At 40.5% G+C, this 21,051-nt stretch overlaps 1 protein-coding gene across 3 annotated transcripts; it reads left to right on the top strand.

Moving 5' to 3' along the window:
- Nucleotides 1-756: 756 nt before the first annotated feature.
- fancd2 (FA complementation group D2) lies at nucleotides 757-20,291 on the top strand. 3 transcript variants are annotated; one of them, XM_061727116.1, is made up of 44 exons: nucleotides 757-839; nucleotides 1,031-1,091; nucleotides 2,053-2,187; nucleotides 2,270-2,337; nucleotides 2,430-2,536; nucleotides 2,651-2,711; nucleotides 2,854-2,906; nucleotides 2,990-3,068; nucleotides 3,209-3,333; nucleotides 3,923-4,010; nucleotides 4,095-4,199; nucleotides 4,312-4,412; nucleotides 4,543-4,657; nucleotides 6,394-6,429; nucleotides 6,679-6,825; nucleotides 6,919-7,053; nucleotides 7,140-7,271; nucleotides 7,364-7,471; nucleotides 7,598-7,707; nucleotides 7,791-7,857; nucleotides 8,653-8,772; nucleotides 8,938-9,011; nucleotides 9,113-9,244; nucleotides 9,388-9,488; nucleotides 9,565-9,680; nucleotides 9,756-9,864; nucleotides 9,953-10,051; nucleotides 10,133-10,227; nucleotides 10,310-10,465; nucleotides 10,553-10,663; nucleotides 12,230-12,358; nucleotides 12,443-12,561; nucleotides 12,686-12,796; nucleotides 13,650-13,780; nucleotides 13,877-13,976; nucleotides 15,680-15,802; nucleotides 15,948-16,041; nucleotides 16,130-16,201; nucleotides 16,389-16,427; nucleotides 16,523-16,597; nucleotides 17,385-17,459; nucleotides 17,552-17,698; nucleotides 17,780-17,896; nucleotides 19,951-20,291. In XM_061727116.1, the coding sequence occupies exons 2-44, from the start codon at nucleotides 1,031-1,033 to the stop codon at nucleotides 20,032-20,034; spliced, it is 4,362 nt and encodes a 1,453-aa protein (XP_061583100.1). In that variant the 5' UTR covers nucleotides 757-839; the 3' UTR covers nucleotides 20,035-20,291. The 3 variants fall into 3 exon arrangements, with proteins under 3 accessions (XP_061583100.1, XP_061583099.1, XP_061583101.1); XM_061727115.1 differs by having other exon boundaries at nucleotides 4,540-4,657; XM_061727117.1 differs by having other exon boundaries at nucleotides 2,028-2,187; nucleotides 4,540-4,657.
- The last annotated feature ends 760 nt before the right edge of the window (nucleotides 20,292-21,051 follow it).

Raw genomic sequence — 21,051 nt, 5'->3', positions numbered from 1 at the left:
ATTAAATTGAATAAAAAAAGTACATTTTTTAAACGATACCCAATAATATGTAGTTGTCAACGGGATGTAATATTAAGTGTGAATGAAAGGTGTGAAACTTACTGGGAAAAGTCTGTGACTGATAAATACCACACACTTATTTTGAGAACTTACACTTTAACAAACTGCTACTTTCAACTCTTTCTTAAATCATCTGTGTTTCCTGCCCAGGTGGTGCATGTTAAAACAGAGCGTTGAAAATTATGTTTAATGTCACTCACTACCACTTCATATCTGGGAGCCTAAAGACCCTAAAAGAGCTGTCAAACACAAGGGGGACAAACAAGGAAGCACCTACATGGACTCAGCTTGATGCAGTGTACTCTTTGGCCAAGACAGCCAGACAACTGTAAACTTGTTTATGACGCGGGTTGTAACAGGATCCAAACCCCGTCCAACTACCAGCTATTTCTCAAGTACTTTTTAACATTTATCCATCACTTTTGACAATACATAGCATTTTTGCTAGAGAAAATACTTCACAATATATTTTACATCGTAAATAATTGTTTTTTGATGTTCTGAATAAGCCTGAATTATGGTTCCGCGTTAAATTACGGCGTAGCCTACGGCGTAGGGTACGCGGCGACGCCCACCGTACGTGCGCGTCGCCGCGTACCCTACGCCAAGGGCTCTGCGTTGGTGTAACGCGCAACCATAAATCAGGCTTAACATTGACATGTCGTCACTGAGTGGGCGGAGCTTCATGACGTAGCAGACCGACCCGCGTTGGCGCGGAGGTTTGTTTTGCAACCCGTTTGCAAGTTTAGCTCGCTGGCCGGCTTGTTTTGACAACAAAAGTATGTTTCACTATTTTCCGTCATAATTATTCTGTTAGCCCATAACCTTCATCGATAAAACCTCACGTTTTCAGAAAAAAACCTTTTGTTTTTGTAATGATTCATTTGGGAAATATATAAAGTCGTTAGCGCCCCTGATAATGTAATCTTGTGCTATTTCTCCCACCTTTTCCACCTTTATACTTTACTAGATGATGCGGAAAAAGCGTCGCTCCTCAACTGAGAATGGAGGAGCTGCTTCAACAGCCACCAGTAAGTTTTATTTAGTCTCACATCAGTTTATAACTCAGCCCAAACCCAAACCAGCGTTAAACTATTGTATCTAAATATTATGCATTTAATATTGGCCATCAAGTAGAATCGTGCTACATTTGTCACATGTTTTTTTTTTTCTCCCTCCTACTGTGTGCATGATGTATGTATGACCAGTACTCGAGTTGTAAAAAAAAATCAGGGGGGATGGTGGATTTGATCATATGGGGACAGATAATTTGTGCTGATTACAAATAATATAATATATTACAAATAATAGCACTGACCAAAACACCTGCAGAAATACTGCAGGAATGACAGCAGTTAAATGCAGCCTTCTGTAAGCTTTAAATATCCACTGGGCTTACATCAAATACATCAAAACACAACAATAAAAAACAGTTTTCTGAACTTATCAATATGACTCTGTCCTTCACAGGATAAGTAAAATGGATCACTGCAAAAACTCAAAATCTTAACAAGAATATTTGTCTTATTTCTAGTTAAAATGTCTCATTTTAGTAAAAAAATCTCATTACACTTAAAACAAGACTCATCACTGGAAAAAACAACAATTTTCACCTGTTTCAAGTAGATTTTCACTTGAAATAAGTAGAAAAATCTGCTAGTGGAACAAGATTTTTTTGCTTGTAATAAGAAGATAAATCTTGTCCCACTGGCAGATTTTTCCTACTTATTTCAAGTAAAAATTTACTTGAAACAGGTGAAAATTGTCAAAATAAGTTCTTTTTCTGGTGATGACTCTAAATGTTGAAATAGCAGTAAAACCACATTCATTGATGAAATTACATAAGGGATGGAAAGGGGGGATGATTTTGACCGTTTTTATTTCAGGGGGGATGCCATCCCCCCTCATCCCCCCTCAACTCGAGTACTGTGTATGACTGATTAATCATGTCCCCTTTTTTTGCCTAGAAGTCAAATTATTTGTTTCCTACAGAAGCAAAGAAGAGTCGCAGTACTGGTCGGCATCCTAAAGAGCCTGTTTCAGAGGAGACCAATGAAAGTGTATTTGTTTCCTTTGTGAGAAAGGCAGGTGTCACCTTGAAACACGGTGGAACATCCAATGACATCGGTAAAACACACACAAGTTCACTGAAACGCACGCCAGGTAAATGAATGAAGCCAGAAGTTCACTTGCATTATCTTTCTTCCAGCTGTCGACCAAGTAGTTTTCCAAAAACGGATACAGCGTCAACTACAGAAGAGTCCCAGGTACCCTGGAGTGAGTACGAACCCTACATCTAAACTCAGCCAAAAATGTTAAAAATAAATGTATTTGTCTCTGATGTTGTTGCTCTCGTTGTCGTTCCGTAGATCATACAGGAGTTTATTACTGGATTGGAGTCGTTTATTGAAAATCCTGACAATTTCAGGAATTGCCTACTTCCATGTGTCCCGCAGTCGTCCGATGAAGACTCTAGGTAATAATTATGTGTGTTTAGAGCTGTGGAGCTCACATTCAACACCACCTAACTGTGCTAGAAGTGCAAGACGGTGTCGTGCAACAGACGGTCACAGTTTTCTTTCTGCTTCAGCTCTGTCAGCTCGTTCCAGGAGAGCTTGCTGCGACTGTTGCTGGGCATCGAGATGCTGCAGGTGCCTTTACATTTTTCTTTTTTTTAACATTATCATTAAATAGTAACTGCTTAAGGATGTAACAGTCAGACAAAAATCAAACATCTCTTTGTTCTTTTAGACATGTATTCATAAATGCTTAATCACCTGCCCTTCCCTGCAGACTTTGATCATCAACACTTTACTAGAGAAGCTCCCTGAGTTTATGATTGATGGGTCGGTATTTATAAATAATACATTCCACATAGTTTTAATTAGCATCTTGGGCTGATTTTCTAATTTCACTGTGTACCTTGTAGCGCTGCTGATGGAGGACTCAGTATTCCACGAATGATTATTAATCAGCTCAAATGGCTGGACAGAGTTTTTGACACCAAGGTACTGTAGCTGTAATCATAATTTTCATTTGTGTGTACTTTTTTTTTTTTTTTTTTCTTCTTGTCACTTGTCACAGTTGTTGAAGCTGTTTTTTTTTGTCCTGTAATAACTCTGATTGTTATTTTTGGTTCCTTTTGTAGGAACTGGCAGTGAAGCTCATGGAGCTGGTGTCGGTAGCACCAGTGGAGGTTCAGTGTGACATCATCACCAGTTTTCCAGAAATACTGGAAGACTCGCAGCACAACGACATAGCCAGAGACCTCAAGTACGTGTCACAAACCAGCATTTTATATGCTGGTCTTCCACTTGAGTGCGATTTTTTTTTTGTTTTGTTTCAATATTTTTATTAGGGGGTAAGGCACAGTTGAACAGGAATAAACAAAAAAAAAAATATACAGTCTACCTCCTTTTTTATTTATTTTTTTGGATTAAGAACAGAACAAAAAAATCACAAAATAATGACAAATACATGAAAATTATTATATTCTTATATATAAGTAATATTTAAGTGTTAAAGCTAAACAGTATGAATTAAAAAGGGGGAGAAAAAAAAGAAAACAAAAAAAAACCCAAAGCAAAAAAAAACAAAAAAAAAAAACAAAAAAAACCCCAAAAACAAGAAAAGTAAATAAAAAGATAAATAAAAAGGAGGAAGAAAGAGAGGAATGAGAGAAGAGAGGGAGGGGGGGGATCCGTCAATCAGGAGGCAGGGACTGGAGTGAGTGGAAGAATGTAAGAAAGGGAAGCCACTTATTATAAAATTTGTTGCAACTACCCTTCAGTGAATATTTAATCTTTTCCAGCTTCAGAAACTTGAGTGCGATTTTGAAAGTTTTCATCTCTGTTCTCCGTAGCTCTTTACTGCAGGAGAACACTCAGCTGACTGTTCCCATCCTGGATGCCTTTTCAAGCCTCAACCTCAGTTCTTTATTATTGACAGAGGTAGAGTTTTTCCACATGTACATCCATGGATACATATGTTATGCATGTAACAGGGCTGGGACTGATTTTCGACCTTTAACTCAGGTCCGTGGAGCTGTTATGGCCAGGATGGCTTCCGTGCAACTGGAGGACCTTCCTATTGTGGTCAAATTTATCCTGCACTCTGTCTCAGCCTCTGATACACATGAGGTCAGACACTGAGTCATGTTTGTAGCATTTAGCATGTAAAAAGTTTTTAAATCATCACACTCATCATTTAACATCTATTTTTAAACTGAATATGTGCCATGCTTATGTGCAGGTGGTGTGTAACCTCCGTAAAAAACTGGAACTGGAGCAGTGCGTTCTTCCTCCTGTGCTGCAGGCCTCTCAGAGTCGCCTGAAGAGTAAAGGGGCAGCAGCGTAAGACACCACTGACTCCTGCTCATCTACCATTCAATAAAAATAAAAAAAATAAAAAAGCGGTGTTCAGAATCTGTCTGAGGAAAAACGGAGGTTCCAGCTGATGCTTTGTAATGTCTGTTTTTAGCAGCAGGCCTGCGTCCACCCCAGCAGCTGGCAGCAGTCAGGACAGCGTTACGTTGATACTGGAGTGCATCAAGTCAGCAGTTCGCTTCCAAAAAACTGTTTCTGAGGCTTGGCTCAAGGTTTGATCCCACATTTTTCTTAAACCCTGTTTCATAATTGATTAAAAAAGACTTTAAAAAAAAAACCCCGAATGTTACGGTTTAGTAATCATTAAGATCCATATGAATTTTAAAATGTATATACATTTCTGGAACACCTGCATATTTACACATTTATCATATCACCTTTCACTTTAACAGCACTGTCTGCTGTAGCTCACCAACAACTTTCAGCTACTAAAATAATCTATTTTGACTCAAAGACTTTTAGCATTTGAGTTTCACTGTTGTTTTATCTGTTAATATAGTTTAATGCTGCTTCTTTGAAATAAGTAAGACTTTCCTTGAAACAGATTTCATCTGGATGACGGCATATGCTGCGTCAAACTGTTAATGGTGCATTCACAGATGTGCAAAATACTCAGGGGATGTGTATTATAATGAGAGTGTAAGGTGCAATGGAGTGTAATTTGTCAGACTTTAATCCATTTTAAGTATGCTTTAGTCCAAAAAGGCTGAGGTGTGTTTATGTAGATTTTATTTATTTTTTATTTTTTCAATGGTGAGTTGGGTGTGCTGATTCCTGGTTGCTGAAACTAGCTCTCGAATTAATGAAGTCACTTTTTTGGTGGCAAAAGAGCCCGAGAGCTTGTTTGTAAGCTTGAGAGGTACCAGCTAAATCTAGTCAGGTTGACACCATGAGATCCGGAACCAATGTTCTTTGGAGAGGATGGATCTTGTTTCTCTCTGGAGTTGCCTAGATTAGGAGGCGGCGAGCTGGAGTGGGATTACTTATAGCCCCCAGCTTGGAGGTTATATTCTAAGGTTTTCTCTGGTGTATGAGAAGGTAGTTTCTCTATGCCTTCAGTTCAGGGAACGGGCTCACAAGCACCGACAACAGAACGTCATGGCGTCATCCTGGAGGAGCTGCAGGGAGTAGCTGGAGAGAGCTGGGTGTCTCTGCTCAGGCTGCTGCCCCAGAGTCTTAACTTAAGGTGACGGGTTGGTGGATAGACATGATGGGTATCTGGAAGTTTAATAGACATGAAAAAGTGGTTATGTAAGGAGAGTTTTGTTGTGTCAGGTGTTAAAAACTGCAGAAAGCTACCTATATTATCACCATCCATCCATTTTCTACTGTTTATCCATTACCGGTTCGCGGGGGCAGCAGTCTCAGCAGAGATGTCCAGACTTCCTTCACCCCAGACACTTCCTCCAGCTCTTCCGAGGGGAGTCCGAGGCGTTCCCAGACCAGCCGAGAGACATAGTCTCTCCAGCGTGTCCTGGGTCTTCCCCGGGGTCCCCAGCTCTCAGGAAAAATGGGGAGACGTGGTCTCGGTGGCTCATAAACATTCATAAGAATTCAGAGCTCACATGATCACATGACGGTGGCCCAACAGGGGGGTCCAGCCCCCTTTCAAGGAGCCGGTATCTCTCAACCTCACGCACAAGCTCCGGCTCCTTCCCCCCCAGCGAGGTGATACTCCATGATACTGCGAGGGTTTTGGTCCAGGGGTTGGGTTGTCGAGGCCCCGGCACGACTGCTACCCAGCCCACATGGCACCGGCCTGTCATGGTCCTTCCTGCGGGTGGTGGGCCTACAGGAAGGCTTTTCAATCTTTATTACTCTTTACCAACTTATTAAAATGTTTTACTGACCTGAAATGACAAATGGAACCTGTCATACGAGCCCTGTTTTTAATTAATTAATGAATGAATTAATGAGTTCTAGTTAACTTACTCTGTTTTATCTTCAGGTAATGGAGTCTGTAGAAGACGTGGAGGACCATAAAGTGAGTTTTCTGCATTTTTTAAATTCTTGGCTGAGACTCCCATTTGTCCATTAATGTAAAAAAACTGCTTAGTTCAGATAATTTTGTCACTTCTTTCAGGTTTTTGTGCTGAATGATTAGCCGATTCTCGATGTTTGTAATCTAAAAGAGCTTTGTTACGTATGAACACACCCGGGTTTCTAACCCCTGTTTTTGCTGTCCACTGACCAAGTTTAGATTTGTGTAAATGTCTCTTCCTCCCCATGTTAGGTTATAGACCTGCTGATGCTGTTCATCCTCCACTCCACCAATGCCAACCAGAGCCGGAGGGGGGCAGAGAGACTGCTGAAGGTCAAAGTGAGGACTGGACTCATCCAAGAAACTCTTCTACAGAAAACCTTCAGGGACTACGCCCAGGTGGCTCCGTCTGCAGACACACACGCTTCAACGGAGCCATAATAGCATAGGGCAATCTTCTTAAACTGCTGTCTGTTACTGGTGATGTTGCAGGTCATGCGAGGTTACTTCCCATCCATCCTGGCTCTCGCTCAAAGTTTGCTGCGCTCCCCTGACCCATGTCTGGTGTCTTTTGGTGGACACATGTACCGTCAGTCATTCTCTGGGTTTGACTCTTACTGCCATCAGGTTGGGCTTTTAATTGATCTAAATCATGTTGGTTTATGTAAAGGCCTCAGAGTAATGTTAATCTAATCTTGTGTTGTGTTTTGTAGGAGGTTGTGGGCTCTCTAGTGACTCATGTGTGCAGTGGTGTGAGTGCGGAGGTGGACATGGCTCTGCAGTTACTCTGTGGTCTGGTTACGGAAAAACCCACCGAAATGGCGCTGTATGCCGTTTTTGTCAAGGTAATACGGTGATCCAGATATTGTGGCTTCTAATCAGATCTCACTTGTGCGTCTTGGTTTGAGCCTTTGACGGATCTGGCTTTTTGGTGCAGGGAATCTTGGACTACATGGACAATCTCACACCCCAGCAGATTCGAAAACTCTTCCACCTTCTGAGCAGGCTGGCGTTTGGGCAACAGCAGCAAGGAGCTCACATCCAGGTACACGGTTGTATATTTTGGGATGCTATGCTATATAACAGGGATGATAGTTTTCAATACCTCATCAGGCTCCTGGTACTGTTCTCCTCCTCTGAACCCCTGTGCTCGTCCCGTCTTTTCCTGCAGGATGACATGCACATCATCATTCGCAAGCAGCTCTCCAGCACTGTGCCCAAGTACAAGCGTATTGGCATCATTGGTGCTGTAATGATTGTAGGAAGTATGGGAGCCTTCAGGTAACACACTTCTTCTCGCACATCAGATAAACGCTGTTTCCTGTACTTCTGTTAATCTCTTCGTGTCTTCACCACGATGACAGGCCAAAAATAGAAGGAAAAGGGAAGGAAACACAGAACGGTTCATTGACCCAGGAGACACTCAGACAGGTACTGATCTTTTATTATATATCAATCATTCAAAATGAACAGCTTTTATGTTTCTATTTATGTCATTTTTTTGTGGATTTTTATTATTTTATCTGTGGATGTAAAGCAGGGTACAAAAGAGATTCATACCTGCAGTCCTTCTTATTCAACTATTTATACAATTTACATATTTTGTGTTTTATCGTAAAACGGTCAAAAGTATCACTTCATTTCTGGACTTTACCGTTTTGAGTTGGCAGTGTACCAAGCCTCATTAAGAATTTCATTATTTTACAAAAAGTAATGGAAAATAATAATTTTTTGAATAAACATTGATTCCTTAATTCCTTGTTATTTACACCTTTACTCCAGATAACAAAACAGCACAGGACTGTAAATAACACAAACATCTTGTAACGTCTGACTGCCATGTTTCAGCCACACAACTTCAGTGAGGTAAACATGACATTTGGGGCGATCTTTCCCGTTTTCTCAGAGTCTGTTGTTCTTAGGTGGGTGCAAAAACGGGAACTGCTTTCTTTTCCATTAATTCAAGGATCTGACATAGCAGCTTTGAAGGAACATCAGAATATTCAAGTAAAAAGATGCTCTGGATCTGTAATGGTATAGGCACCAGTTAAAACGTAGATGTGCTCATGGCCTAGCTGGTAGAATCTCTTCTGCTCTTCCTGAGGACTAAATGCAGCCAGCAAATGTATTCTTGGGATGTTTTTTTTCTCCCCCTACTGTATTTCATTCACTTTTGTTACAGATGTCTGGTCTGATTAAATGTTTCTGCCTGCATTACCTGTGCAGGTGACCGCTCTGTTGGAGCTGGTGAAGTCGAGTGCGGAAAGTTCTCCTGAGGCTGCAGCTCTGTACTACGATGAACTGGCCAACCTGATCAGCAGCACTCAACTGGATCCACAGCTGGAGGCGTGTCTCAATTTACAACATTTCCTTAATAGCTCTTTTATCTATTGATGTATAATATCTTATAATTAGATGCTATGTTAGAAGTCTTTACTGTCATTTACGTATTGAATAAGAAACAACCTCACGACTAAGCTCCCTGCTCTTGCTCTCTTTTTCTTCAACCAGGAAGTGATTGGAGTTGGCGTCCTGGATGACTTCCAACAAGACTTTATCGTGGACATCGGGCCAGAAAAAACAGGGTTGGTGCTAGATGTCTGGCCATGTTGGCGGTTATGTCTTTAGTAAACTTTAATATTCATTCTTGTTAGAAGAGTCATCAATCGTTCCGGTCTGTTTTTAGTTCCTTCCCTTTTCCAGCCTGTGCGATGTATAAACTGGATGGGAATCAAGACGGCATCGCCATCAACCTGTTGCCTCTACTGGCAGAAGACAACCAAAGCAAAGGAGAGCAGCAGAACAAGAATGAACAAAAGTCAGTTTCTGCACCCTCACCACATTCAACCTGATGATTCACAACAAAACATTTAAACAGTAATTCACACTTTGCGTGCTAAACTGCAAAATAATTGGACTTAATCACAAAAATGTTTGCATTTGTTTCCCATGTCTCGACAGGGGGCCCTCTCCTTTGTGTTTGTCTCCATGTTTACGTCTCCTGAGGTTTTGTGAGGAGAAGCGGCACAAAGGAGACCTGGAGGACATTGATGGCCTTTTGGGTGAGGAGGAGAAGAAAGGAAAAAGAGACATTTGCATGTGTTGTTAATGTCGTCTAAACACCTTGCTGTTTCACAGGTTGCCCGTTGATCCTGACGGACATGGATGTAGTGGAGAAAGTTGAGAGCCTGTCAAAAGCTGAGAGGGATTTCCTCTGTACTTTGCTCTTTCACGCCATCAACTGGTTCAGAGAGGTAACTACATTTCAACGCTACACAGACTTGTTGGTTTGAGAGATGAAGTCACTGCAGCGGTGCGTTTTTTCACAGGTGGTTAATGGATTCTGTAAACAAAATGAAACTGAAGATAAGATGAAAGTGATGACTCGACTGCAGAACATCACTTACCTGCAAACGCTGTTAGAAAGAGTCCTGGCAGGTATGTTTTTTTCTTTTTTTTTAAAGAAAGTGTAGGTCTCTTATATTCCTACAATGCTGTGAGGTGACAAGTTGTATTTGTCCCTTAGCAACACCTTCCTATGTTCCACCTTCTTCCAACTTTGATGGAGAAAGCACAGAGGGAATTACGCTCAATATCACCGGTCCTCCGAACAGGGCAAAGAAAGGTAACCATATCCACAAAAATATATCTTGCTTTACGTAATGTAATTTAACATGTAAACATGTAACTCGCATGTGCTGCTCAGACGGTGCAGGAAAGAAGAGGAAAGCCGCCGGTAAGAATTCGTCAGAAGGTGACACCCAGCCTGAGGAGGCGACGGAAGCGGAGGAAAGTCAGCAGGTAGACGCCGAGCCCTGACATGATTCTGTTCATGTGCATAAATGAGCTATACACAAAAATCATGTTTGTCTGTGTGCTCAAGGAGTTGCCAGAAAAGGAGAAAGAAAAGGAGAACCGGCCAGGTGTCAGTTTGACTGCCTACAGAGCTTTTTTCAGGGAGCTGGACGTTGAGGTGCTCAGTGTTCTGGGCTGTGGTTTGCTCTCACGCACAATACTGGACTCGGAGCTCCACACCAAGGTAGAGCTTAAAAAATCAGTGCATTTATGCATGTTGTGAGGTGTTGCAACCACAACATATATGTTTAACATTATTATCATTACTAAGGTGCGTGAGGAAGTTCTGCTGGGTCCTGCTGAGCTCGTTTTCTTGTTGGAGGATATGCATCACAAACTGGAGTTCAGTCTGATGCCTGCCAAAAGAGCCCCGTTCCTGAAGGTACAGAGCGCAGCAGAGGAACTTTAATGTAAAGCCTTCGAATGAAGGCAAATGGCGAAAGGCGAAATGTCGAGGAAAAAAGTCGAAATGTTGAGAAAAAAGTTAAACTTTTTGAGAAAAAAGTTAAACTTTTTGAGAAAAAAGTCGAAATGTCGAGGAAATGGTCAAAATTTCGAGAAAAAAGTCGAAATGTCGAGAAAAAAGTCAAAATGTCAAGATTAATGTTGAAGTACAATCTCGAGAAAAAAGTCGAAATGTCGAGAAAAAAGTCGAAATGTTGAGGAAAAAAGTAAAAATTTCGAGGAAAAAAGTCGAAATGTCGAGATTAATGTTGAAGTACAATTTCGAGAAAAAAGTCGAAATGTCGAGATTAAAAAGGAAAGGAAAAAGGAAGAAAAAAAGAGGAAAAAAGAAAAAAAGAAAAATGAAGGAAAAAGAAGGAAAAAAAAAGGTCAAACATTTTTGAAAAAGTTCCAGGGAGCCACTAAGGCGACGCTAAAGTGCCGCATGCGGCTCTAGAGCCGTGGGTTGCCGACCCCTGGTGTAGTATTTAATTTGAAGCATTTGTTGGTAACTAAAGAGAGCGCTGCAAACATTTTATGTGGATGTGTATTCTTATATTTTAGCCAGGCAATCAGGCTTTGATACGCAGATACAATTTAGTGTATATGTGCAAGCTTTTTAAGATTCCGATATACCCTTTCCTTATTGCCATTGGCCGTCATGGCCCCCCTGGCGCTTGAGCAAACAGAGCTAAGAGGAAATGGATGCTAAAAGAGGAACGCCAGTTTATTTACTGCTTTTAGTGTACTTCCACAGGAAAGGTTGACGTTTCATTACTTAGTGCAAGCTTAGATAGAGATGAAATAGTTTGAGTCCTTCTATGTAGGACGTTTGGGACTAAGGCTGTGTCAACGCAAGTGTTTTTCTTAATGAACTCTGAAGCGTTTGCCATCCACACTGCTTGAAAACAGTAAATATTTGATCCGCTACCGACACAGTTTCAGTTTGTAAATACAATTGTTGCAGCCTGAAGGGGCAAAACTGTAAACGTTTGGAATTTAATTTTTTTTTTCAAGGAGGGAAGCCCTTACAAGAGTAATTTGCCAATAAGGTTATTTACAGCTGAGTTTTCAACCTGTTATCGGTCGTGCGCGTGCCCTGTAGGCATAGATGGCCATGTGATATGCATTTATGGTGGTGTAATGTGGGTGGAGGTCTTTTCCTGCACTGAGCTGAAACGCTCACGTGGACGTGGATGTGGATCAGTTTTGTTTAAACACATAAACTTTAGGATTGAAACGAGCAAAGCTTGAGAACAAGTTACCACGGGAGCTCACAGAATTACACCATTGCCACCATTGTCAAATGCAGATATACTGGTTGGTTACCCCCCCCATTTATTTACAGTTTATATTTGTCTATCTTGTTTTCTGCAGTTGTTTGGAAGTTTAGATTCATCAATTTAATGTCTCGCGTGTGTTTTTTATTTCTGCTTGTATGTACATATTATTTGCAACTGTAATAACTTTTAAATACAACTTAATGAAAAACAATCTTGTGCAGGCACGGGTGGATAAAAGTGTCGGCTTTTCCCACCTACAACAGCGGAGCTCCAAAGATATCGCAACCTATTGTGTCCAGCTGCTGCCTGCGCTCTGCACACACTTGGAGAACTGCCACAATCACTTTCAGGTGCCCAGTTATTGGATTTCATGGAAAGTTTAATCTCTTTCAGGTCTCTAAAAGTTCCTCTTGTATGTATTTGTGCATTTGCAGACTCTGCTCTCTGATAATAATGGTGTTGTGGATGGACCTGCTACCGACAGACAGGAGTACCAGTTAATGTCATCGAGCTACCAGCTGCTTCTGCAGGTCCTAAACATCACCTTCAGTTGGTGGGTAGGCCCGTAATCTGTTCTGAAGAAGCCTGTTTGGAAATCGCAGTCCGTTTCTTGCTGTTGTTGGGTTTTTGGTTCTTTATCTCTGCTTTTTGTTTGAATACATGTGCACGTTTGTCAGGTCTGGATTCAGCCAGCCAGGACTGCGAAATCTGTTGAAGAAGGCTCTGGGTGTTTTGGCAGGACGCCTGAAGCAAGGAGACGCTGAGCTCACACTGGAGCAGCTTGTGAAGTGAGTGATTACATTGAAGAGCCAGACTGGAGAAATTATTGAATGTGATTGGATGTGCTTTTGTGGTGGCAAAAATTGTTGTTCAAAAATGAATGTCAGGACACCTCAGCTGTCTTTCTGAAGTTTTAATGAAAAGAGGAAAAATTGCATTCAATTGAATGGAGGGTCACACAAATACCGATCTGATCAGGTGAACAGTCAGTCCAAATGCCCTCTCGATGTTTTCCGCCCATGCTATCTTATAGTCTCAGTCAGGCTGGGAACAAAGACAAAACATACATATCACCCTGACAACCGTGCTGTGTCAAAGGAGCATGACCTCGCCAAGGAATGTTCACTTGAAACAGGATTTGTGAAAGCATACATGATCAGAATTCATAGGTTATACCAAAATTTCCCATTACATTCCACCTTTTTTAGCATTTTATGCTAAACCAAAATAAAAAAGGACATTTTTTTCAATGATCTACCCCGTGACCCTTATGCTCTGTCCCGCACGGGCCAAACGCTAGCGCACCCAGTCTCCAACTTGGGAGTTAAAGAAACCCCGACAGAGGATCAAAGGTTACGGGTACAGAAAGAGCCAAAACCCCTCCCTCCACTAGACAAAGGGAGGGTAAAAAGACTCATTCCGTCTAGCTACACTATCATAGATATCATTTAATTAAAAAACAAGCAACAAAAAGGGTTCTAGACATGTGACATGTGGAACAAGAAAATGTCTGAATATCACACAGCTGGGTCTGGGTCGAGACTGTTGGTTGTTTTGTTTAGTGTATGTGTGTGTATGGTGACAGAAGAAGTGTGTTTATTTCAGCGTATCTTTAATTTATTCATACATGTTTTTTTATAGGTACAGTTTTGAGTACCTGCTGAATTTCCGCAGCACCATACCGAGCCTCAGCACAGCTCTGTGTCTCTCCCAGCTTCTGTCCACAGTATCTGAGAAAGGAGGACATGTTGCTGCTTACAGAGAGCAGACTGGTGAGGCTGATATCTTACCTCGTTTGTGTCCTCTTTTCTACTATCTAATACAGTATGATGAAAAACAGTGTTTTTTTGTTTTTTTTCCTTTCTTAGCTTCCCTTGCACGGCGTTTCCTGAGCCAGCTCTGGGTGACAGCCAGTGGAGAGAGGGAGCGAGGGAACAAATTCAACGAAGCACTACACACTCTCCTTAGGTGAGTCTGCACATCAAAAATAGGCTTCTAGAACATAAATATGAAGTAGATGTAATATATTCATTTGAAATCAACCAAAATGCTCTGGTTGCTTCATTACCTGAGAGTTCCTATCAGATGGGGTTTGTTCTTTGGGGCGACCGGGCGACAGCTCCACTAGGAAAAGCATTAATTAACTCTCTGTTACAGTCAGTATGATTGATTTGGCAATCCGTGTTATTCAATCAGCATAAAGTCATGAAACCAGCCTTCCCGCACCTCCTGGGATAATGTTCAAAATCGCACAGGATCTCCTCCAGAGACTTATTTATTATCAGTTATTTTCATGTCTCAGGTGCTTCTCTGCCGTCTCTTTGGGTTCTGGGAGGGAAATGTGACTATATCACATGTCGCGTAACAGAGCAGTAACTTTGACGTCAATGTCATCGATGTTCAGGCTCAATATTGCCACTGTGTGCAACAGCTGTCATTCCTATTAAAGGAGCTTGAGGCAAGAATAAGAAATGAGACTCATTAGCGCCACGACGACCATCGGGGGTACTGCAGCCAACAGCGAAGCCGGCACGGGAGAACGCGCATGCAGCGTCATGTGACGTCACATCCGCAGGACAGCGCGGGAAATTCGGGCCCGGAATTGCAGCACATTTTGCAGCACACAGCCTGTTCAAGGCAACGGAGAGATACACTAGAGGACTCATTCTTTTTGGTTTGGAACGCTTCATCTGACATTATTAGTAGAAAATTTTAAATGTATACACATTTTTTTCATAAATCCTCCCTCAAGCTCCTTTAATTGCTGTAATAATGAGGGAAAAATAACAGTAAGATCATTTTACCCCCAAGATGAAATTTTAAAAAAATCAAACAACTTTCTGTAAAGGATGGGAAATCATACTATCATGGATTTTCCTGCAGCTGGTATGATCAAAAAACTGAATGATTTCTTATTAACTGTAATGGTCCTGTTATTCCACCAGGTGGCACCATAAAGACTGATAGTGACTAATTAATAATTGAAAACTAGTCAATTCACAATCACCAACTGGAAACTTTAAATACATGTTTTTATACCAATGTGAACACAAAGTGTGCATATAAAACACTAGGAAAAAGACAATATGTTTATAATATTACTACCATTATTGACTTTCAGCGGTAACAATTGTATGAAGGCACAAACACACGTTTAATATGTGTGTGTGTGTGTGTGTGTGTGTGTGTGTGTGTGTGTGTGTGTGTGTGTGTGTGTGTGTGTGTGTGTGTGTGTGTGTGTGTGTGTGTGTGTGTGTGTGTGTGTGTGTGTGTGTGTGTGTGTATGTGTATATACATGTACACACACATACTATAAAACAGTAAGAGCTTTAGCAGTGGTCTTGGGTACAGGTTCGATCATAAAGCTTCAGAACGGTTCCTGAGGATATGTTTTTTATTTTTTTTTGTTTCCATGTCATTTGCAGCCCAAACTTCCCAGGTAAACACTCCATGGTTTTATTTCAGGTGTGCTGTTTATGCAGACACCACCTGAGTAGCTGTGTGACTGATCATTTGATAAACACTTTAAATTGCCACACAAAAGGATGACCTCAATACATTAAATATAAACCATTAGGGGTTGGTTCAAGAACACTTTTTTAAAGCATATAGTGCCAATGAAAGTCTAACCCCTTGAATTGTCTATAATATCTGTTACTGACTGCCTGCAGCATATACCTGGAACATGTTAATGATGTTCTGAAAGCAGTGGAAGAAATTGCTGGGGAAGGAGTCCCTGAGCTGCTCAATGCAGCTAAAGATGAGAGCTCGACATCCTGGCCCACTCTTAACAGGTTGGTTCTCCCCGTCAAATAATTATCAAAATTTATCTTTCACCAAAATAAAATCATGAGCACTTGAGAGCTTAGAGCCTCAAAGCTGTTCACTGTAAATTTGATTACTGTAAATCATCCTCCGTTGCCTCCACGTTCCTTTTAGGCAGACGTTCCTGGTGTACTACAAAGTGCTGATGGCAAAGCTGGACAAAGCTGCCAAGAAGATTCCTGCAGGCAAAACGAGTGACAATACTGAGGTCAGTCACAAAGTGCATACTAGTATGAACTAAGAACATTTCTCGTCATTAGATGAATGAAACCACAGAGCCTGTGTGCATATTTTAGGCGCAGAGTGAGAAACTGTTGACGTGGAACCTGGCTGTCAGAGATTTCCACATCCTGGTCAACCTAGTGAAGGTATATAATTTGTTGTCGTGGTCATAAAGCGAATGTGTTCAGCATTTCCTTAACTTTTCTGGGTAATGGTCAGTGAAGTATACTTTCATTGGTCGGTTTGTAATTGACTTAAAATGTAGTCTTTTTTCCACACCACAGATCTGTTTGTTTCGTCTGCTTGATGATTTTCTCTCTGATCTTCCTGCAGGTTTTTGATTCCAGACCAGTGCTCATTGTCTGCTTAAAGGTGAGCTGACTCTGCATGCTGAATTAAATTTTACATTCCACTGTAACCGCTGCAACTCTGCATTTCGCTGATTGTTATGCTCTTACCATTAATAGTATGGCCGACTTTTCCTGGAGTCTTTCCTGAAACTGGGCATGCCACTACTAGACCACAGCTTCAAAAGACACAAGGTAGTAAATTATAGGGAAAGCCGAGGTTATGTTTAATATGTCTCGGTCGTTGTTACTGACACAAGAAAAGACAAATGAAAAAGGTTGTAAAAATGCTCTTAAGTATGAAGGTTTCCAGAAATGTCATTTTGCTTACAGAATATTTTGTGGTCTATCCCTGAACTCGTCCCTGAACACCTCATGTACATTTATTTTTCTTTCCTACAGACTCATTACTCCGGCACTTTAGAACCAACTTGTACATTTTTTTCCTTTAATATTATTTGCTCTGTTGTATTGCACCAATCACCACAACAAATTCCTTGTGTGTGTTAAACTACTTGGCAATAAACTTATTTCTGATTCTGATCATGTCAAACCTCACTAAGTTATTCAAGGGTTAAAGCATGTACCTATAAGCTATAACATTATGACCACCTGCATCGTTTTGAGTTGGTGTTCCTATTGCTAGCCGGCAGCCTTATGAGAATTTCCTGAAATGTCTGTCTCGGAGAGATTTCTAATAGATTACTATGCTAGGGAGTTTTGGGGTCTCTGTTGATTCACCTGTTGCTCTCCACAGGGGGTGGTGGTCCAGTCATACTGGTATCTCTGAAGTTGCAGGAGGAATGTAACCTCTGTATTTGGGGCAACTGCTCACTAATTCAACCTATTCAATCTGACCTATTCAGTGCTCCATATGCATGAATCCTTTTTAATGCTGTGCCTTGTTGCCTGAAACTATTCCAAATGAAGTTTTTCCATTGAGGTGATGTTGTTTGTGTGTGTGATCAATTTAATTTTAAAGGAGGATGTCCAATGCTTGCTGAAGACCTTCCAGCTCAGCACTCGTCAGCTGCACCACATGTGTGGCCACTCTAAGGTAACAATTAAAGAGGCACCGATGGTACATTTCATAATCAAGGGAACAAAACACTCTACAAAGGAGTCCTCTAATAATGTGTTGTTTCCCAGATTAGCCAGGATACCAGCCTGACCAACCATGTACCAGCCTTGAAGAAGAGCCTTGAACTGTTTGTATACAGAGTGAAGGCCATGTTGACACTTAACAACTGCCAGGAAGCCTTTTGGATTGGGAACCTGAAGAATCGAAACCTGAAGGTAACACGAGGTTTGAACTGTTTGATATCAGTATACATCTTGAATCGAACACTTCAGAGAGTCTTGTGCTGCATCTTGCAGGGTGAGGAGATCCTTTCTCAGAGGTCACAAGGAAGTGATGATGATGATGATGGTGATGATGATGAAGAAGAGGATAACCAGCGTTTACCGCTTCCTGAGGAACAGTCAGATGATGAGGTACTTGCCATTTAAAAAAAACAAAAAAGGGAGGTGGTGGTGGTGACCCCACGTCAGTTAAACCGGATATAGCGACTATTCTGGCAACCAATTAGCCAAGTGGCTGGATGCGGGATGAGACTTGTTTTGACACGCTGAGCTGGATGGATGAGTGGATGAATGGTTTTCCACAGCTACTGTATGTCCACTGCCGTGTGACATTTATTTATTCCACATCTACAATATATTTGACCTTGTGGGAAAGCAATCAACGCGAGTTAGGTGGTTTTGGTTGGTAAATAATGGTATCTCTTAGGGCGGTAAAAAACTGTGTGGTCTCCCCGTCACCCATGCATCAATTAGCCACGCAGTACACCTGTGCCTAAATACTACTGATTGTGCCAATCATGACAAGGACCCAAATCACCACCCTTATACAAATAAACAAACACACAAAATAACCAGGCAAATAATGGCTCTTATACTGGAGCTGTTGGTTCCACAACATATTATTTGGTTCAGTTAATTGTACATTCATGGAAAACCTATTTAGACATTTAAGATGCATTGAAAACATGATGATCACGGTGAAAAAAGGGGAACAAACATTGGAGAATTAGAGCGAGTCCTAACAGAAGGCGAAAAAAATAGAATCGTCTATTATTCTCCTGCGCATCTGCGGAGGAGCTAATTAGAATAATTACTAACTCTGTAAATGTGCATGTGATCATTCAGGTGAATAGCATGAAATGCACAAAATGTATCACTATACATTTTAGATGATTCATTGACTTTTGGGATTGTCTTTTATGATGCTCTCCTACTGGATTTCATAGCCTAAGTCATGTTTTCATTACTCCTTTGCACAAAAGCCAAATATAAAACCCAAGAAAATCTGTAAAGGAAATTGCTCTAATTAAAAAAAGAAAAACCTCCCAAATATGACGAAAACCTTTTTACGTTTTTGTGAGGTGACTATTTTCACTGCAAGGGGAGCGGTAATCGCAAAAATAATTTTATAAAGATGGTAAAAAACATTTTGTCCATCTTCTTCAAAGCGGAGACTTTCTTTTTCGTTTTTCTGAAGAGAAGTCTCACTGGACAAGATATGGAGAGAGAACTGGGAGAGTTGCGTTCATACAGAGAAAAACACTCTTCAACCTCTCAGGCTGAACATGATCGCTTCGCTGAAATATTTTCCCTTTCAACCCCAATCCCACCTCCTTGATCTTTCCATACACCAGACAAACTCTCCATGCTGACCTGACATGTGTTGTGTTCCCAGTGCAGCAGAGATGACTCCCAAAAAGGTGGAAATCACATTGCTTGCATAGATGTTAGCGTGTGACATATGTTGAATTAAAATATCTTGTTTGGTAAAAAAGTTAATTCAATAACTGTAGTAAGTCCTTATGTAGGTGGAATTGTTGCCACTAAATCTTTGGATCGGTCCTCAAAAGAGAATCAATCACGAAGCTGCAAACCTGTGCTGACTGTAAAGTTCAGGTTTATCTGAAGTCAGTAAGCCTGACAGCTTCCTTCCACGGCTATAAAACTTAGTTAAATGCAGTCTTTGTCACATGTCAAAACTGACATTGTAGTGCCTGGTGCCAGTTTGGTCCTGACGTGTTTTGTCATGTGCATGCGCATGACACATTTAAAAAACAGGAAAAACTGGAGAGAAGAGTGAGTGGGTTTGTCTCTAAAGGCATCTGAAGGTACAATTGTAAATGTTACAAAAACATTTTTTTAAAGCCAGATAAGATGAAAGTGCAGTTTGTTTGTATATGAATAATAGTGTGAGGATGTCTGCTAGTGTTGTTCCTGCGCTGCAGCTGACTCACGTCAGGTTTAAGATGAGGACTGCAGTGAGTTGATCTTGCCTAAACTACCCTGATAAATGGTTATGCTCATCACTGAGTCTTTCAGAAAGACTCCAGCAGTTACCTAATGATTTGTGGCTCAGACAGAATGGTACCAATCCCATCACCTTGTGTTCTTCAGTCATAAAAAAGCTCGTTTATACCTTCAAATGTCTTCGTTTTAACAAATGTTTGTCTCGTGGCTCCCTGCAGGCCCAGGAGAGCGACTCTGAGGGAAACAAGAAGAATAACACGATGGAAGATGTGGAGGAAGATGATCTTTCAGAAGACTACTAGTATTCACAAGAGTGTAAACTGATTATTTCTGGTTTGTGTTTATGGCGTGACAACTTGTTTTAATGATTATCACTTTATGTTTCTGGGCGGTTTTAGCGGTTTTAAATGCACTTTTTGTAATTTTCAAATATTCAGTGGCCTTTGGGTTGGCAAGGGATCACCAATAAACATCCATCATTTGTGTATTCTAACTGGGCCACTTTACATTGTGTTCTGAAATTCTTTTTGTTACATTGTTTGTCAACAAAATAAATTGATTATCAGTCAATACTCAATACGGTACATGTTATGTTTTTATGCAACAATTTGAGTTTTTATATTGGTAATGCTCAAACAACATGAGACATTAGTAATCAGCATTAATACTCAAACAAAACCAAAGAAATGATAATAGTATCCTTTATCTCAGGTCTTTGATATTTTATAAAAGTGCTTATCCTTCTCATTTGAATAAACTAGTTTTGGACTGAGGGAACCAAAAAAATAAAACAAAGAAATATGGCTTATCATTTTGCCAATATCAGTTGCAAATAAAAATGCTGACCTTTTTTCTCATTAAAACAGATCTTTGTTCCTTATTATAATAATAATAATAATAATAATAATAATATTAATAATAGATTTTGTTTATAAACACCTTTCATCAAATTCAGGGACACTTTACAACAGAGATAAAACAACAATGGGTAAAATCAGCATATAAAGTAAAAACATGAAGAACAGTTTAATTGGGCATTAGGAAGTGTTTTTAAATGTTTAGGAGGATACATTGAAAACTTTGACTTTAGTGACGTAAATGGTTTCAAACTGCTGCTATCCCATGATGTCCCATAATCCCATAAATGGCGACAGAAGGAAGAGCTTTAATGTTTAAGTAACTTTAACAGCAAACAGTGTATTTTCTCAATTTAAAGTTGTAATTACTCATATATGAACATCTTAACACATTAATTGATAAATAAAAGTATACACAAATTTGAAGAAAATCTTATTAGTAACATGGACATTGTTGTCTGT

This window comes from Cololabis saira, chromosome 8, assembly GCF_033807715.1.
Source record: "Cololabis saira isolate AMF1-May2022 chromosome 8, fColSai1.1, whole genome shotgun sequence".
Classification (NCBI taxonomy): Eukaryota; Metazoa; Chordata; class Actinopteri; order Beloniformes; family Belonidae; genus Cololabis; species Cololabis saira.
This window is presented reverse-complemented; position numbering and strand designations above follow the sequence as displayed.